This window comes from Gopherus flavomarginatus, chromosome 10 (assembly GCF_025201925.1).
Source record: "Gopherus flavomarginatus isolate rGopFla2 chromosome 10, rGopFla2.mat.asm, whole genome shotgun sequence".
In the NCBI taxonomy this organism is placed as follows: domain Eukaryota; kingdom Metazoa; phylum Chordata; order Testudines; family Testudinidae; genus Gopherus; species Gopherus flavomarginatus.
In genome coordinates, this window is record NC_066626.1 from 49,685,767 (window position 1) to 49,702,897 (window position 17,131).

Below are 17,131 nucleotides of genomic sequence, written 5' to 3' on the forward strand. Positions count from 1 at the left end.
GGGAGGGGTGGGGTGAGCAGGGGAACTGCCTGTACTTCACTTGGGATTTCCTGGGGCCAGGACATAAGTGTGCATGCACTTCACTTCCCCTCCCTCATGCTGCACGTGGGAGAGACGTGGAGGGTGGAGAAGGTCCCTGCCATTTCCTCCCTTGGACTGCAGGGCAGAGTGGGTGAGATTGCGGGAAGTTCCATGCCACTTCCCCAAGCAGGGGTTGGAGGGAGTCGGTGCTGCGTGTCCCTCCTGTAGGCAGAAACAAATTAACAGGGTCGGGTTGCTTCACTTCCCTTCCTTAGACGGGCTGGCGGGACATGTCCCACCCCCTTGTTCAGAAAGCAGTTGCTGTTAGTGGACGTGGGGGTCCCTCCCCTTCATCAAACCAGGAGGAGTCAGAGTGGCTGTGGTGGTCCGGGGAACAGCTGCATATCCAGGATCGCTCTCTCCCTGAAAAGTGTGGTATTCTTCCATCGACTGAGTCCATAGGGAAGTGTTTGCCAGGAGCTGTTACTCTGCAGAAATGCTGTGTGTGCAGATCCAACTCCTGGTTTGTTCCATGCTGCTAGTTTGCTACAGTTTGGCTGAAGACGATGCAGCTTTGAGTCAGGACCAAGTGCCCTACTTTCTGAGTAAGTGAAGCAATGAGCCATGTTGAGGAACTAGTGCGAAAGGCAGCTGCTTTGAACAGCCCTGAACTTAATGTTGTTGCTTTTTCCTTTTCCTCCTCCTGTTCTGTCCTGCAGTTTTCCTTTTCTTTTTTGTTTTCTTCCTGTTCTGTCCTGCAGTTGTAAACTGCACTCAGCCTGTTGGGGGATGTGTTTACACTGACAGCATGTTTACATGTGCAGCTCTTTGGCAGCAGCATGGGATTCTGGCTTTCGTTTGGAAAGTGAACATAATCACCAGGTTACACTAGGAAATGCTCTCTGTTTTTCAAACCAGACCCCTCTCCTCTTCTAGTGAGTCCTCTCTTCTTCTTCCTTCCTGTTCTGGAGAAAAGTTTCATCACCCCTACTGCCATTGTGCCACTTCCCCCATGTCCTCTATACTCTCTTAGGGGAGGATAGTGGTGCTGTCCTCATTCCCCTGAGGGAAGCCCACTCTCCTCAGGGCACTGTACTGAACTTTAGGGAGGGGAGTGAAGATGTTCCTTTCCCCACCCCAGCAATTACATGTTTGGTGAGAAGCATAAGGATTCCTCCATGCTAGGTTCTCCTACCTGCCAGAAGGCAGAGAGGTGAAGATCTGCCCTTCTTTCCTCTGCTTTTTGGGAGGGGAATGCGCATCTCTATTTACCCTTCTGATAGCTTCCCGGCCTTTCTTTTCTGTCTTTGGGCATGTCTTTACTGCAGAGTTAAGTGTTCGGGTGTTCACACCAGGGTGAACCTGTCTGAGATGTGAGCAGCCACACTAGAGAGCCTGACGTGTGTGGCACTAGGACTTTGGGGGGCAAATCCCATGGTTCTCTGTGCTGCAGTAAACTGAGCTGCTGCAGGGCCTCCCAGAGGGGGGACAAGTGGGGCAATTTGCCCCGGGCCCTGCAGGGGCCCCCACGAGAGTTTTTTGGAGCCCCTGAAGCAGGGTCCTTCACTTGCTCCAGGGCCCCGGAACTTCTTCTGCTCCAGGTCTTCGGCAGGGGAGTCCTTCCGCCCCAGGATCTGCCACCAAAGTGCTGGGTCTTCGGCGGCAATTCAGCGGTGGGGGCTCCCTGCTGCTGAAGACCCCAGGCCCCCTGAATCCTCTGGGCGGCCCTGAGCTGCTGTATGATTCTTTCCCAGTGAATTGTGGGAGAACTCGTCTGGCTTTCTGGGCACATAGGGGAATTGTGGGAAGGAAATAGAGAACTAAGTGATCTAGCCTGTGTCCTCACTGCAAGAGTGTGTTACCAGCCTGAGTGAAAGCCTCACATTCTGGCTTTAGCTACACCTCCAGGATAGGCCAGCTTGCCTGGGTTGAAAGTACCATCACACTGAGATAAAAGTTTTGTGTGTGGAAAGGAAAGGGGTTAGAGACGACTCCCAAATAAGAGCCCTGGTTAATTCTGCAGTGAAGACGGACCCTTGGTGGGAGGAAAACAAAGATCCCCTCTCCCACCTCAGTGGCTGCCTTTTTTCCTTTTATCCTGGGAGAATAGACTAGGCATCCCGTCAGATTTTCACCATTGCTCTCCTTCCCAGTGTCTTGTCAGAGGACAGTGAAGTTCTCCCTATTCCAAGCAACTTCCTACTACTCTCCCATCTGCTGCTGCTGAGGGGAGTAAAACCCTCTCTCATTACCACTATGAGAAGTTTCCCACTGCCTTTTGTGGGAAGTGGAGGTGGCCTGTTGCAGTGTTGAACATAGTAAACAGGAACTGAGAGTGCTGATCAGCTGTTGGCCTTTCACCCCTTGCAAGCTGACTTTTTTTTTTTGCATAGAATGATGAGCTAAGCATATTGTTCTATTCACAGTATGTTTTTCTTGTCCTAGCTTGACCATCTCCCTATATTGGATGGAGAAAAGCCAGCAATTCTAAATCGGTTGACATTTATGTTTGAAGGGCGTATCAAGTGGGGTCCCACGGGGATTAGTTCTGGGTCCGGTTCTGTTCAATATCTTTATCAATGATTTAGATAATGGCATAGAGAGTACACTTATAAAGTTTGCAGATGATACTAAGCTGGGAGTTCTTTGGAAGATAGGATTAAAATTCAAAATGAAAATGACAAACTGCAGAAATGGTCTGAAGTAAATAGGATGAAATTCAATAAGGACAAATGCACAGTACTTCACTTAGGACAGAACAATCAGTTGCACACTTACAAAATGGGAAATGACTGCCTAGGAAGGAGTACTGCGGAAAGAGATCTGTGAGTTAACAGTGTAACTCTTGTTGCAAAACAAGCAAACATCATTCTGGGACATATTAGCAGGAGTGTTGTAAGCAAGATATAAGTAATTCTTGTGTAACCCACACACCTTCTGGGTGAGGTGTTCTGTCCCATCTAGAGGCACCAAGACCACTTAGAGAGAGAGAAAAAATGAGTCTGCTCTACAGCCTTAGCTAACAACAAGTTAGCATTTAGCTCATGTGGTAGAGGCTCCTGTACTAAGCTCCAGAGGTCCTCAGTTCAGTTCTGCCTACTGACGACCTGGGTCTATCAGCAGTGCACATGCACTTTACTGCGTGCTGATTAAGCCTCAACTGGAGTCTTATGTCTGGTTCTGGGTGCCACATTTCAGGAAAAGATGTGGATAAATTGGAGAAAGTTCAGAGAAGAGCAACAAAAATGATTAAAAGTCTAGAAAACATGATCTCAGAGAAGATTGAAAAAATTGGGTTTGTTTAGTCTGGAAAAGAGAAGACTGAAGGGGTAGAGGCACCAGAACAGGGGGGAGCCAAGGGACTATGGCCCTCCCACTTTTTGCCATGGTCCCACCTCTGCCCTGCCTCTTCCCCCTGAGGCCTCGCCCCAGCTGGAAGCAGCGACCAATGGCAGCTGTGAGGAGCCCACCTTCCAACTATCCAGGGGAGGGTGGGGCCCAAGAGCAGCTCTGGCCTGTGTCCCCATTCCCGGGCCAGATGGAGGTTTCACGGCTTCCCACAGATGCCCAAGCAGCTCTATCATGGCCAAGCTGTGGCTCTGAGGCCCTGCCTCCCCCTCCCCGCCTAAGCCGGAGCCAGGTCAGGATAAGAGCCATGTGGGCACCTGTGGGGTGCTGCAGACCCTCTACCTGCCCTGGTAGGGAGCTTGGGGGACAGGGATATGGCTGGGGGTACTCTTGCCCCCCCCCGTCAAGCGGAGGGCCTGGGCTTCCTGGCCCCGCTCCAGCTTGGCTGGGGGCGGGGCCTTGGGGGGAAGAGGAGGGGCAGTGGTGGGGGCCCTTGCTCCCCCTACTTTTAGGAAGGCTCTGCTACCCCTGGAGAGGGGACATAACCTTTTGTGTACTTGAAAACTGTTACAAGGATGAGGGAGAAAAATTGTTCTCCTTAACCTCTGAGGACAGGATAAAAAGCAGTGGGCTTAAATTGCAACAAGGGCAGTTTAGGTGGACATTAGGAAAAACTTCCTGTCAGGCTGGTTAAGCACTGAAATAAAGTGCCCTAGGGAGGCTGTGGAATCTCCATCACTGGAGATTTTTAAGAGTAGGTTAGACAAGCATCCGTCAGGGATGGTCTAGATAATACTTAGTCCTGCCATGAGACTTCTCAAGGTTTCTTCCAGTCCTATGATTCAACTCTTCTCATTGACGCTTGCAAACTTGCAGAACCTCTAACTGTTCTTTGTTGTCCATGTTCGCTGAAGGGAACACAAGAAATAATGGGCTTAATCTACAACAAAGGAGATTTAGGTTAGATTTTAGGAAAATCTTTCCAGAGCTTAACTATGGTTATAGTTGAATAGGCTTCCGAGGGAGGTTGTGGAATCCCCGTCATTAGAGGTTTTTAAGAACGGGTTGTACAAACACCTATCAGGGATGGTCTAGGTCAGGGGTCAGCAACCTTTCAGAAGTGGTGTGCCAAGTCTTCATTTATTCACTCTAATTTAAGGTTTCGCATACATTTTAATGTTTTTAGAAGATCTCTTTCTATAAGTCTGTCATATATAAATAAACTATTGTTGAATGTAAAGTAAATAAGGTTTTAAAATGTTTAAGAAGCTTCATTTAAAATTAAATTAAAACGCAGAGCCTCCCGGACTGGTGGCCAGAATCTGGGCAGTATGAGTGCCACTGAAAATCAGCTCGCATGCTGCCTTTGGCACATGTGCCATAGGTTGCCTACCCCGATCTAGGTTTACTTGGTCCTGCCTCAGCGCAGAGGGGGATGGATTAGATGACCTCTCGGAGTCCCTTCTAGCTCTACATTTCCATGATTCTATGAATTCTCTATGGGAGGGGAAGGCAACCTATGGCACGCATGTCGAAGGCAGCACATGAGCTGATTTTCAGTGGCACTCACACTGCCCGGGTCCTGGCCACCTGTCCGAAGGGCTCTGCATTTTAATTTAATTTTAAATGAAGCTTCTTAAACATTTTATAAACCTTATTTACTTTACGTACAATAGTTTAGTTATAAATTATAGCCTTCTGGAAAGAGACCTTCTAAAAACGTTAAAATCTATTATTGGCACACGAAACCTTAAATCAGAGTGAATAAATTACGATTCGGCACACCACTTCTGAAAGGTTGTCGACCCCTGTTCTGTGGCCAAGATTTTGTGACTAATGATTTTGTGTGCCTCATTATTTGGGTAGCCAGCTTGAGCTATATTGAACAGGCCTGATTTTTAGAAAGTGCTGAGCATGTCTCAACTGAGCATAAAAATTACTGATTGCTCATGAAAGTCTCGTCCTATGTAGTTAACATTTTATATAACATAAAATAGGTGTCACAATGCTGGATACTTAAACAGAAACAAGAAAGAGTGACTTCAGAAGTACTAGCCTTAAATAAAAGGGTGGGATTTTTTTGCATTGGGCTATGAAGGATCGCTGAGAGCTTAATGCATTTTTTTTATGCCAGCACCAATTTGGAACAGTCTTCTTGTCTTTGGAGTACCAGTTGTTTTTAATATTTTACATGTAATTTGAAAGATAATTTCAAAGTTCTTTGTAAAAGTTAAGCATGTTTTAATTCAAATGGTCAAAACTAAGGCCCTGGTCCTGTATAATAATCTGCAAAAAAGTATCATGAACTGAAACTTCTTTTTTCCCCAGACAAAGGGATGTTTATCATCCAAAGTGAACATCTCAACCTGTGCATTAAAGCAGATACATTTAGACTTGTTCTTGAAGACTGCAGTCAACTTTCCAAATATATGTTGTGGAAATGGGTATCGAAACGTCATCTTTTCAACATAGGCAGAAGCACTTGTCTAGGACTGAACATCAGTAATGAAGAGCAACCATTAAGCCTGTTAGAATGTGATTCTGCTCAGCATTCATTATGGTGGAACTGTAATGGAAAGCTCTTGGTTGGTGCATCAGAATACAAACTAGCAGCTGAAAATGGCAAACACATTGTGGCAAAAAGAAACACTAATCACCAGTGGAAGCAGTACATGTCCTATGATGAAGATCTTTGTGAACATCCATTTCAAGGTAAAAATAAGTCTCCATCCACAGTGCCATTAGAATTTTGTACAGGTTCTCTGAAGCAGGGTGAGACATAACTTATCAATTTCATGATCATTCCTGACCTGCATCATGCTGAGTCTTTAAATTAGGGTGTGTGTTTGTGTGTGTGTGTGTGTGTGTTTGTTTTTTACAGTATTATAAAGCATCACAAGTTGGATCAGGATCCCAGTATTACAAGCCCTATGGTTTTAAAAATCCTCAGGCAAACTACAAATATTCATGAGATTTGATTTTTAAAAAAGCACGAAGTACTTTGAGTCTGGTGCTGACTTTCAGATTCTTCACAGATCCCATCATTCCTTCCCTCACCCTCCATTTCAGTGCATGCAAGAGGAAAAAGTCAAGCTCAAACACAAAATGTGTGTGCACAAATATCAGGAGGGAATTTCTCTATCTTCCCCCTGACATGGACTCCATATTTCCCTCTCTTAATCCCTGGGCCAGCATTCTCTTCTTCTCTGACCCCCTGTTCACCTTTCCTAAGCACTCAACACTCCCTTTCCCAGTTTCTTTCCTTTCCCTATGTAAATTGCAGTCTGCCCTCTTCTTGGTAATTCCAGTCGCACCCTCTTGCTCCTTGGCAGTGTCCAGAAGCTCCTTCTTCCTAGCCCAAGCAAGCTGCCACATGTTCCCTCCCCAACCCCTGAAGGCTCCAGCAGCCTTCATCACCCCTGCAGATTCCAGTGCCCTCCTCCAACCAGCCGGAGACCCTATTTCTCCTACCTTTCAGGCTCCATCAGCTGTCCTCCCATCTCCATCCTCCAGGGGAAGTGGCTCAGGTTCTCCCCTGAGCCTGTAGTTTCACTCTTCTGTAGCACAGCTACCAAAGTGGGAACTGCAGGCAGCACAGGAACATTTCTGAGCATGTGGAAGCACTAGCAACTGTCTGCAGTTTCCTGGTGCCTCTTTGTTCTGAGTAGGGAAGACCCCCAAATAGAACAGTAGAGCCACCCCATTGCCCCCACCAAGCTCAGCAATAGTGGCCTCACCAAGTTAGTGAAGGTATAGCTCCTGTCTGTAAGGGCTGGTCCACACTACGGGGGGAAATCTATCTTAGATACGCAACTTCAGCTACGTGAATAACGTAGCTGAAGTCAAATATCTAAGATCGGATTACTCACCCGTCCTCACCACGCGGGATCGATGTTCGCGGCTCTCCCTGTCGATTCCGCAACTCCGTTGGGGTTGATGGAGTTCCGGAATTGATATAAGCGTGCTCGGGGATCGATATATCGCGTCTAGATGAGACGCGATATATCGATCCCCGAGCAATCGATTTTAACCCGCTGATACGGCGGGTAGTCTGGACGTAGCCTACGATACAAAATCGACCAGAGGTCACAATACAGTGTAGCAATATGAGGACTGGCAACCTCAAGGTCTGGATTTGAACACCTGAAACACTGGGGTATGGAGATCAGTATTTTGGTTTATCCTGTTATAGAGAAAGGGACCAAGAGCAAATTTCAGGAGCCAGGCTCAGATTTTAGGGGTATTTTGATCTGGTGTTTTGGCTAAGTGGTGGATGTTGCATATAAACTAAAGAGTATAGGTTTCCATATTTATAGACAATACAAGCATCCAAATATGTTAACATTTATAAAAAAGAAATGAAGATACAGAGATAAAATTGTCACTGTCACATTTCCAGCACGAGCTGTACATTTGACGCCTGACTCGGTCTCTCCATGAGGACCTCTTTCAAGTAACAAGGCCAGCACCTGCACTTCTCTCCTGCAATTCACCCCAATGTTAGGCTGATTCTCCAAATTACAGCATCCCACTTTGCCAACCATGTTTGCTCAGCAGGTCCAACTAGGTTTGGCCCCTGAGATAGACTTCCTGTTGGGAGCTGTAAGCAGCATAAAAATGCAGTGAGTTAGAACAGCTTCATTAAAACAAAATAGTATTTATTCACTTATAGAAACATAGCAATCAGAGAGAAAAGGTTTAAAACAACAAAAAGGCCTAAACAAACATTATCTTACTTAAGCTTAGCATTTCTCTCAAGATTTAGGTAGGCCTGAATCCCTGTATTCCCAACATCTGGGAGAGGAAGATCAGTGTCTTCTCAGCGATCACTACCTCCTTCTGTGTCCCTCTGAGGTTCAGGGCTGAGGCTTAAATCCATCCGAAATCCTTTGCTTCATTTTCCCCCACTTGGATTCCCCCACCCTCTTGGGGTTGCTAAGCCAGCCTGATGATCAGAGCATGGTGAGGCTAAATCTTCAAAGGTATTGACACCTGTATTGTTTAAATACCAGCAATTGGCTACTTACAGCCATTGATTTTGGGTTCCTGCCGATGTGCAAAAAATCACTTAGGACTGATAGCATGATAGCAATCAAATAGAATGAGGTATGTGTAATATAAAAATAATACAGCTATCTCCCATGTGTCTAACACTGTCCATTAACATTGTTGGGCTTTAAACGAGATTCATAGTGAATAAACTACTCTCCCACCTTTATTGAGACAGACTGCCATCAGCTCTGGGAAACTAAAACTGTGTATGCTATGCCTGAGCTGTAGACAGAGGACTTTGATCTCCAGGCTATCAGTCCAGCACCTTTCACAAATATTAGTTTCATGCTAAAAACAATTATGGTGCTTTAAAAATGCCCCTACACTGAAGGGCAATACTGTGAAGTTAATAAATTATTTAGTGAGGTAAAGCTTCTTCGCAGGTTTCAGATGTACTTAATTTTTTCCATATTTTGTTAATGAAAATATAGTAGGAAAAAAATCTAGATTGTTTGTTTTGTAAAGGCATTAACCAAAACTATAGTGAATTCAAATAGCATTAGTTACTCTTCCCCAAAGTCAGATTGTTACCGTTCACACTGTAAAATATTTTTTTCCTTTGGTAAAATACACTGATTAAAATTCTACTGTCAAGGAACTATAGAACAGAGGAATAAACAGGGAAAATTCAAGAACAGTAGAAATCCATAAGATTCTCGGGGTTTGTTTGTCATTGAATTATGTACAAATAAGGATATGATGTTCAAAGCCCTGCTCTTGAAATGCTCTAAAAGGATTTGTGCATCCAGACCAGGCAATTGCATGGACATTTCTATGTGCAATTAGTTGCAAATGCAGATTTTGTATGCATAATTACTTTTTGCATATACATTTTTTTAGTAGTAAATCAGGGTCACAGTTTTGAAAAATTGCCTGAAAGTCTTAGGTTGACTGGAATTTTTAAAAAATAAACTTCTGCTGATGCAGGGTATGCTGCTGTAGTCTTAATAACAGCATTGCTGTGATATAAAGTTAAAAAAAAAAAAGTAGAAAAGAAACTAGTATTTGACTGATACAGATTTTTCTATTTCCTTTTATTTTATTTATTGTAGAAACATATACCCTGCTGGGAAATTCTCTTGGTTTCCCTTGTATTTTTCCATTTAAATATAAGAACAAATGGTACTACGAATGCACCAGAGAAAGCAGGGAATTTTACTGGTGTGCCACAACAAGTCGGTATGAACAAGATGAAAAATGGGGGTTTTGCCCAAATGCTGGTATGTACTGCCTTTCTTCTCTGTTTTGTAAATAAAAGTTTGTCTGATGTCATACACTAGTTCAAGGAGAGCAGGCTGTTTTATTAATTGCAAGATCCTTGCCATTCCATTAGTATGGATGTTTCTTCAAAAAATTATAGCCATTACTATAATTCTTTATGCTTATCTCTGAGACCCAGATCCCTAGAGCAAAATATGAATACAAGAGATGTCCACTGACCTCCCCTGACTGTACCCTTGCCTTTCTACCAGCCCACCCATCCAGATGATCTATGGAGACTTTCTCCACAGCATGCAGTGAATGATGATTCATTCTGTACAGGGCCTCTACTGTTTTTGACTACAGTACACCTTTTAAAGCTGCTTTTGGTCACACACTGCCTTTAACAGGCTCAGTATTTGGCACTTGGTTCTCCGCCCTTCCGGGGGGAGCTGCAGTCCACTGTCCAGCCACTTCCTCTGTGGCAAGTGCAGTCTACTGTTTAGCCACTTCACCAGTGGCAAGGAGCAGGGTGGGAGGGACCCAGGCCCACGGATTCGGCGGCTTGCCTGTGGGAGGTCCGCTGGTCCCATGGCTTCCACGTACTCACTGCCGAATTGCCGCCAAATCCGCGGGACCGGTGGACCTCCCGCCGGCACACCACCGAAGGCTGCCTGCCTGCCGCCCTCACAGGGATTGGCAGGACCCTGTGCCCCATGGTTTGCTGCCCCAGGCACGTGCTTGGAGTGCTGGTGCCTGGAGCCTCCGCTGACTATGGGTCCCGGCTCAGGGACCCTATAGATAGCGGCCAGTTACTGCATCCCCTCTGACTCCTCTGTGGATCTCCCTGGGCCACTTCCCCGTGGCCCCAGCACCCTCTTTGCCCTAGCCTCAGGGCCTCAGCCTCCAGCACTGCTACGTCCAGGGTGCTTGCTGCCCTCAGCCTGCAAGGCAGCTAGTCTACCTCCCTCCTTAAGCTCCAGGGAGTGACTCCTTCTGCTCTGCCCTGCAACCCTTCTTCTATGAGCCTGCCAGGCCATGACTGGCTGCTCCCCTCAGACCTTTTCTAATTGGCTGCCTCTGGTGCAGCTTCGCTAGGGCTGCTTTTAACCCCCTTTCTGATAGTGTGGGGCAGCTGCCCCATCACAAACAGCAAAAGACACATCATGACACCCAAGACCACCCACTGCCAAATTTCAAGTCCCTGCTCCAAAGAGCATTTTGAAGGAAAAGGTCTCCAGAATTTCTTAACGTTGGTAATCAACATATTTTCCCCTACCTATGTTCTCGGAAACAGCTGAGCTATTTTGGGCAAATTTCCCCCCCAAAAAAATTCTGCCTGAGACAGACAAGCAAGGTGGAAAATTGCAGCCCAAATGGTTAGAGTTCAGCAAAGTTATAAGCAGCTAAAAACAGGGTTTTGTAATGGGGAAATGTCAGGATATCTTAATAAGCAGTACTACCAGCCTTGCCTTTATTAATTGTTCATAATGTGTTCATCCCTTAACAGATGTCTTCTTGGGCACTGGGTAAGGGGAGATGTAATTGCCTATCCCTTCTGGCTGTGGGGATCGGGGTTTGCCCTGTTCCTACAAAATTCACTGTGAGTTAGTTTCACCATTAAGCTTCTAGGAGCTGGTGCAAATTGTCATAGCTCTGACTGCAGTGAAGCTATGACAATTTACACCAGGTGAGGACCTTCCCGCTAGTACTCACTAACTTTGTGAAAGGCTGAACAGTTCATTTACAGTGGTGAAAATTTTTAAACTTTTAAAATTCATATAGCATCCTATTTCCTTGTGTGCTTTTAACACTAAACATTGAAAATGAGTTCAGACTCATGCTTCAATAGCATTTCCACTTTGTGTTCAACATTAACTAGATTGTTATATTATAATGTTCTCTGTAATTGTTTTGTTGCATCATATTGTTTTTAACTGATTTTCACACAGAGCCTGGTAGTGATATTTTTTGGGAGAAGAACCCTGACACCCAAATTTGCTATCAGTTCAATCTTTTTTCTGTTCTTTCTTGGAATGAGGCACGTGTTGCATGTCAGACACAAGGAGGAGATTTGCTAAGTATCACAGACGTGGCAGAACAGAGGTATATAAGTGGTGAGTAGATGTGTAGTTATGTTAAAACTTACTTAAATATATATTTTGCTTCTTTAGTTGGGCAGTTCTATTCATTTCAGAAGGGCCAGGATTTCATCCCATGTGTCAAATACTGCTCTTTAGTAGAAATGGGCTCCAACCAAAAGCTGGACCCAAACATCCCCAGACTATGGAGAAGTTCAGACCCAAGTCTAGATCAAAACTTTACAGCTTTGCGATATTTCAGCCAAGTTGCCCGAGGAGCAGGCTGCATAGAGTGGCTATTTATTACTTAGATCTGTGGAGCCCCAACCAGTGTATTCATGTAGAAGGGTTTCTATAGATTTGCAAAGAGATGCTGCAACATAGCCACCAATATCTAGCATATACATCTCTTTTCTTACCCACTTCTGTTTTCAGGGCATTTCCACACCATTTGTTCCAATAAAAAAAATTTTAAAATCTGAGTGCAAGTAAGATATGGGCTTAACAAAGTCCAAGGTTTATGTGTATGTTACTCCAGGATGTAATTATTTTATTCTTTCCCCTTCCAAATGGTTTACTATAAGGCTTATTATTCCATTCTTGAAATTGAAGTCTTTTTGGAAGTGTGCTGAGGTGTATCTGGCCTTTGCAGCTCCATGCGGGTAGCCCTGAAGTCCTATACATCCCTACCCAGGAAGCAGTGAAGTGACAGGAAAGGAACAGTAAAGGTGGGTCCTCCAGGTCTACCTAAAGAAACCTCATGGAAGCAGTGAATCAGAATCCAGTAGCCTTAACTAAAAGAAGCTGCAGGACATTAGCAGGTCAGTTCCTGGCTGAGATCAGAGGAGTGAAAAAAGGTGCTCCTCTCTTGCTTGGAGGTAGTGAAGAACCTGAGGGAACTGGGCCTGAGATAAGGTTGAAGATAAAAGGGGCCCAGTAGGAAAAGGCCCAGGGAAAAGCCAGCAACAGATTGGAGTAAGTAGTGCGTGGCTTCTGTTCATCAGGTCCCTGAGATGGAACCTTGAGCAGTGAGTGAGCCCAGGTTCCCCTAACAGCCACAGGTAAAGTGGTGTAAACCCCAAGTAGAGGACCGGCCTTGTTTTGGATCCCAAACAAAGGGCTGAATTTATAGCACCCAGAGCTAGGGCTGAAGACCCTAGTGAGGGCAAATAGACTGTTTGTTATTGGATTCTTTAGTACCACAGAAAGGGCTTCTTTGTACTTTGTGACCTGGCTGGAGGACCAAGCCCCTGAAGACCTGCCTAAGTCAACTATAGTCTTCAGGGGGTGCCAGAGATGAGAAAAGGACTGCATTACCACACCTAGCTACTAGGAGGTGATCAGGCAATGAATGCCCTGGTTACAACTTTGTGCTAGAAGTGGGATTCAAATCTCTATCCCATCAAGGTAGGATGAAGAGACAAGGGTAAGCATTTAACTGCATCATGTATGAGATGTCTGATATCCCAGATCTATAAATGGTCTTCACTGCAGAAGATATGAGGGAGATTCCCAGACTTGCATCATTCTGTTTGAATAACAAATTCCAGGAACTGTCCCATGTTGAGGTGTCAGTAGAGGAGGTTTTGAAACAAATTCATAAAGTGTAATATGTCATGAGAACCAAATGGAGTTCCCCCAAGAGTTCTGAAAAGCTCAAATATGAAATTGCAGAACTACAACATGTGGTATGTAACCTATCACTTACAATCAGCTTCTGTACCAGATGACTAGAGGATAGCTAATGTGACACCATTTTTTTAAAAGGTTCCAGAGGTGATCCTGGCAATTTCAGGCCAGTAAACCTAACTTCAGTACCAGGGAAATAAGTTGGTTGAAACTATATTAAAGAATAGAATTATCAGACACATAGATGGACATGATTTGTTGGGAAACTGTGTGTACAAGGGTGATCCAGTTGAGATAGTGTGCTTGGACTTTCAGAAAACCTTTTATAAAGTCCTACACCAAAGGCTCTTAAGCAGAGTAAGCAATCATGAGATAAGAGGGAAGGTCTTCTCATGGATCAGTAACTGGGTAAAGGATAGGAAACATGGGTATGAATTAATGGTCATTTTTCACAGAGGAGGGAGGTAAATAGTGGGATCCCCCAAGGATCTGTACCGGGACCTGTGCAGTTCAACATATTCGTAAATGATCTGGACAAGGATAAATAGAGGAGGTGGCAAAATTTGCAGACAGTACAGGATTACTTGGGATAGTTAAGTCCAAATCTGACTGTGAAGAGTTACAAAGGGATCTCACAAAACTGGGTAAGGGGCAACACATTGGCAGGTGAAATTCAATGTTGATAAATGCAAAGTAACTCACACTGGAAAACGTAATCCCAACTGTACACACAAAGGATGGGGTCTAAATTATGTCACCACTCAAAGATCTTAGTGTGATCGTGAATAATTATCTGAAAACATCTGCTCAATGTGCAGTGGCAGTCAAAAAGCTAACAATGTTATGAGCCATTAGGAAAGGGATAGATCAGGGGTCGGCAACCTTTCAGAAGTAGTGTGCTGAGTCTTCATTTATTCACTCTGATTTAAGGTTTCGCCTGCCAGTAACACATTTAACGTTCTTAGAAGGGCTCTTTCTATAAGTCTATACTATATAACTAAACTATTGTTGTATGTAGGGTAAATAAGGTTTTTAAAATGTTTAAGAAGCTTCATTTAAAATTAAATAAAATGCAGAGCCTCCCAGACCAGTGGCCAGGACCCAGGCAGTGTGAGTGTCACTGAAAATCAGCTCGCGTGCCGCCTTCGGCACCCATGCCATAGGTTGCCTACCCCTGGGATAGATAATAAGACAGAAAATACCATAATGCCACTATAGTAATCCATTGTATGCCCGCATAGTGAATACTGCATATAGTTCGGGTTGCCCCATCGCAAACAAGATATATTGGAATTGGAAAAAGTACAGCGAAGGGCATGGAACAATCTCCATATGAGGAGAGATTAAAAAGACTGAGACTGCTCAGCTTAGAAAAATGGGATATGGTGGAGGTCTATGAAATCATGAATTGTGTGGAGAAAGTAAATAGAGGAGTGTTATTTACGCCTTCGCATAACACAAGAGCCATGGGTCACCCACTGAAATTAATAGGCAAAGGTTTAAGACAAACCTAAGTACTTCTTCACGCAATGCAAGGTCAGCCTGTGGAACACATTGCCAGGGGATGTTGTGAATGCCAGAAGCATAACTGGTTTCAAAAAAGAATTAGATAAGCTCATGGAGGATAGACCCATCAATGGCTGTTAGCCAACATGGTCAGGGATACAATTGCATGCTCTGAAGTGTCCCTAGCCTTGGTTTGCCAGAAGCTTGGAATGGGGGATGGATCACTTGATGGTTACCTGATCCATTCATTACCTCTGAAGCATCTGGCATTTGCCACTGGTTGGAAGACAGGATGCTGGGCTAAATGGACCTTTGTCTGACCCGGTATGTCTTAACAGGGTCTTCCTCAGCAGAAAGCATAGGGTAGCAGTCAAGAAGCAACAGTTAAGGGTGTGTAGACAGATGTTTAAAATACTCCAGTCATTTAATAGAACACCTGAAAAAGGTGACAAGGGCCCAACACAGCCTTACTAGGAGGGACCAATCATGGTAGGGGAACACAAGGCCAGGGAACCCCTATTTTAGAAGGAAAACAGAGCTCCGAGATTGGGATAGTTCGAATTGAAGACGGTCAAAGCCATAGCACAACTTGAGATGATCCGTTTAGTACAATTATACAGTCTAGGCAGAGAGGAGGTATGATGGTATTCAAATCAGATCTTCCCTCGCTGCTTCGGAGGCGAAGGTAGTGCTGCTAAAACAGCTATGGGATTCAGAGTCCAAGAAATGCCAGGCTGATGGCCACCAGACAGCTAAGGGGAACAGGGAACTAGATGACAGATGTCATCAACCAGCCAAGACTCTGTGGATGGACAATAGAGTGCCATGCAAAAGAATTTGAAGCTACTGCTGCAGCTGGAATAAAAGAGAGCTAACAAGCTTTAGAAGTGACTGAGAGATCCAGCCCAATGTCAGGATCCAGACACCAGTCCCTCCTCAGTCAAGCAGCTACTCATGGAGATGGGTCTAAAATGGGAGATGAAGAAAAGAGGCTGCTAAAGGAGCAACTGCAAAGTCTGCAGGTAGCGAAGCAGACTAAGACCTCCCAGTTCCAAGAACAGCTAGACAAGCTCACCGAGGAGTTAAAGGAGAATCAGAAGAGTTGCAGGCAACAACAGATGGAGAAGAAAACTCTTTAAATTGACAGCGGGGCAAAGATGGAGGTGATCTAGCAGAGCAAAGATTTGGTGCTGACATCTGTGCAGCTTTGTAACATGAAGTTACATCAGGATTTACAGACAGTTTTGCAGAATATCTCCGAGATGTAGGACCAGATACAGAGCCACCATAAAGAACACAAGATAGTTCTACAAGCTCTCTGGGACCAGATCCAGATCTTGGAAGCACATCAGAGGAGTCTGCAAGATCAGAACTTAGTGCTGCAAGCTTCAGCAACAACAGAGCAAGAAGGTGATGCTCATAGGACAATGGGATGACTTCAGCGTTCAGCTATGAGAAGTCATCTGAGCCAGCAACCACTTTCTGAAACAAATTTGAGGAATTGAGAGGACAGAGGATGATGGTCCAGAAGAAGGCAGAGAGGTGTGATTAAACACACAAGTATGGACTTGAAGTGGAAAGCAGGGTGATAGTTGACCAGGAAGCTTACATCCCCACAAGGAGCAGGGTAAGGATTTGAGCAGCCGGGAAAATAGTGTGAGGATATGGATTCACCGCCCAGTGAAGGACTTGGTATCAACAGCTGCCAGTACCAAGCCGCTGTTGACTGTAGAAGCTCCAACAATGTCAGTAGCCTTTACAGCTATCCAACCCCTCCTGGAGTGGAGAAAAGTAGAAGATTGGGTCACTGCAGGTGATAAGGTCAAACAGGAAGTCGTGTCTCAATTCAACATCCTTCAGGTCCAAAAGGTCAAGGCCTTGTAGGAACTCAAAGAGATGTGCTCCTCAGGGGACGAGATCTTAGCCCAAGCAGTGCAGTGGGAACAGGACCCATCTCATAATTGAAAAAGAGACTGGGGAACAGCAGTGTTTGCTGCAGAAGTTGCTGACTTAGCTCCACAATTTGCTTTAGGTCTAGTCAGGGTTGAAGTCTAGCGGGTTAAAGATAAAGAGTGGGAAAGCCTGAAGGCTGACGTAGCTCATCCTTTGAAAAGAGTTGGAATTGTGTAGGGTGCAACCACTACAACAGGAAGATGGTTTGAGCCCAAAGGGACATGAGCCAGTTGTAATTAAGAGCTGCCCTGCTATAGACCGAATGATGTGAGCTCACAATGAAGCTGCAAGCTAAAGCCACAACTGGACTCCTGCTAAAAAGAAGAGCTATAGCCAGAGGA

General features: G+C 44.9%; 1 protein-coding gene across 3 annotated transcripts in view; it reads left to right on the forward strand.

The window, feature by feature from the left end:
• The first annotated feature begins 212 nt into the window (after positions 1-212).
• PLA2R1 (phospholipase A2 receptor 1) overlaps positions 213-17,131 on the forward strand; it is an 83,541-nt gene continuing 66,622 nt past the window's right edge. For all 3 annotated transcript variants that reach the window (XR_007776470.1, XM_050969172.1, XM_050969173.1), the window contains exons 1-4: positions 213-626; positions 5,698-6,081; positions 9,474-9,641; positions 11,574-11,738. Coding sequence is in view for 2 of the 3 variants with exons in the window: in XM_050969172.1 (XP_050825129.1) it covers positions 518-626; positions 5,698-6,081; positions 9,474-9,641; positions 11,574-11,738 (826 nt within the window). In the remaining variant the exon portion in view is untranslated. The remainder of the gene's footprint in view (positions 627-5,697; positions 6,082-9,473; positions 9,642-11,573; positions 11,739-17,131) is intronic.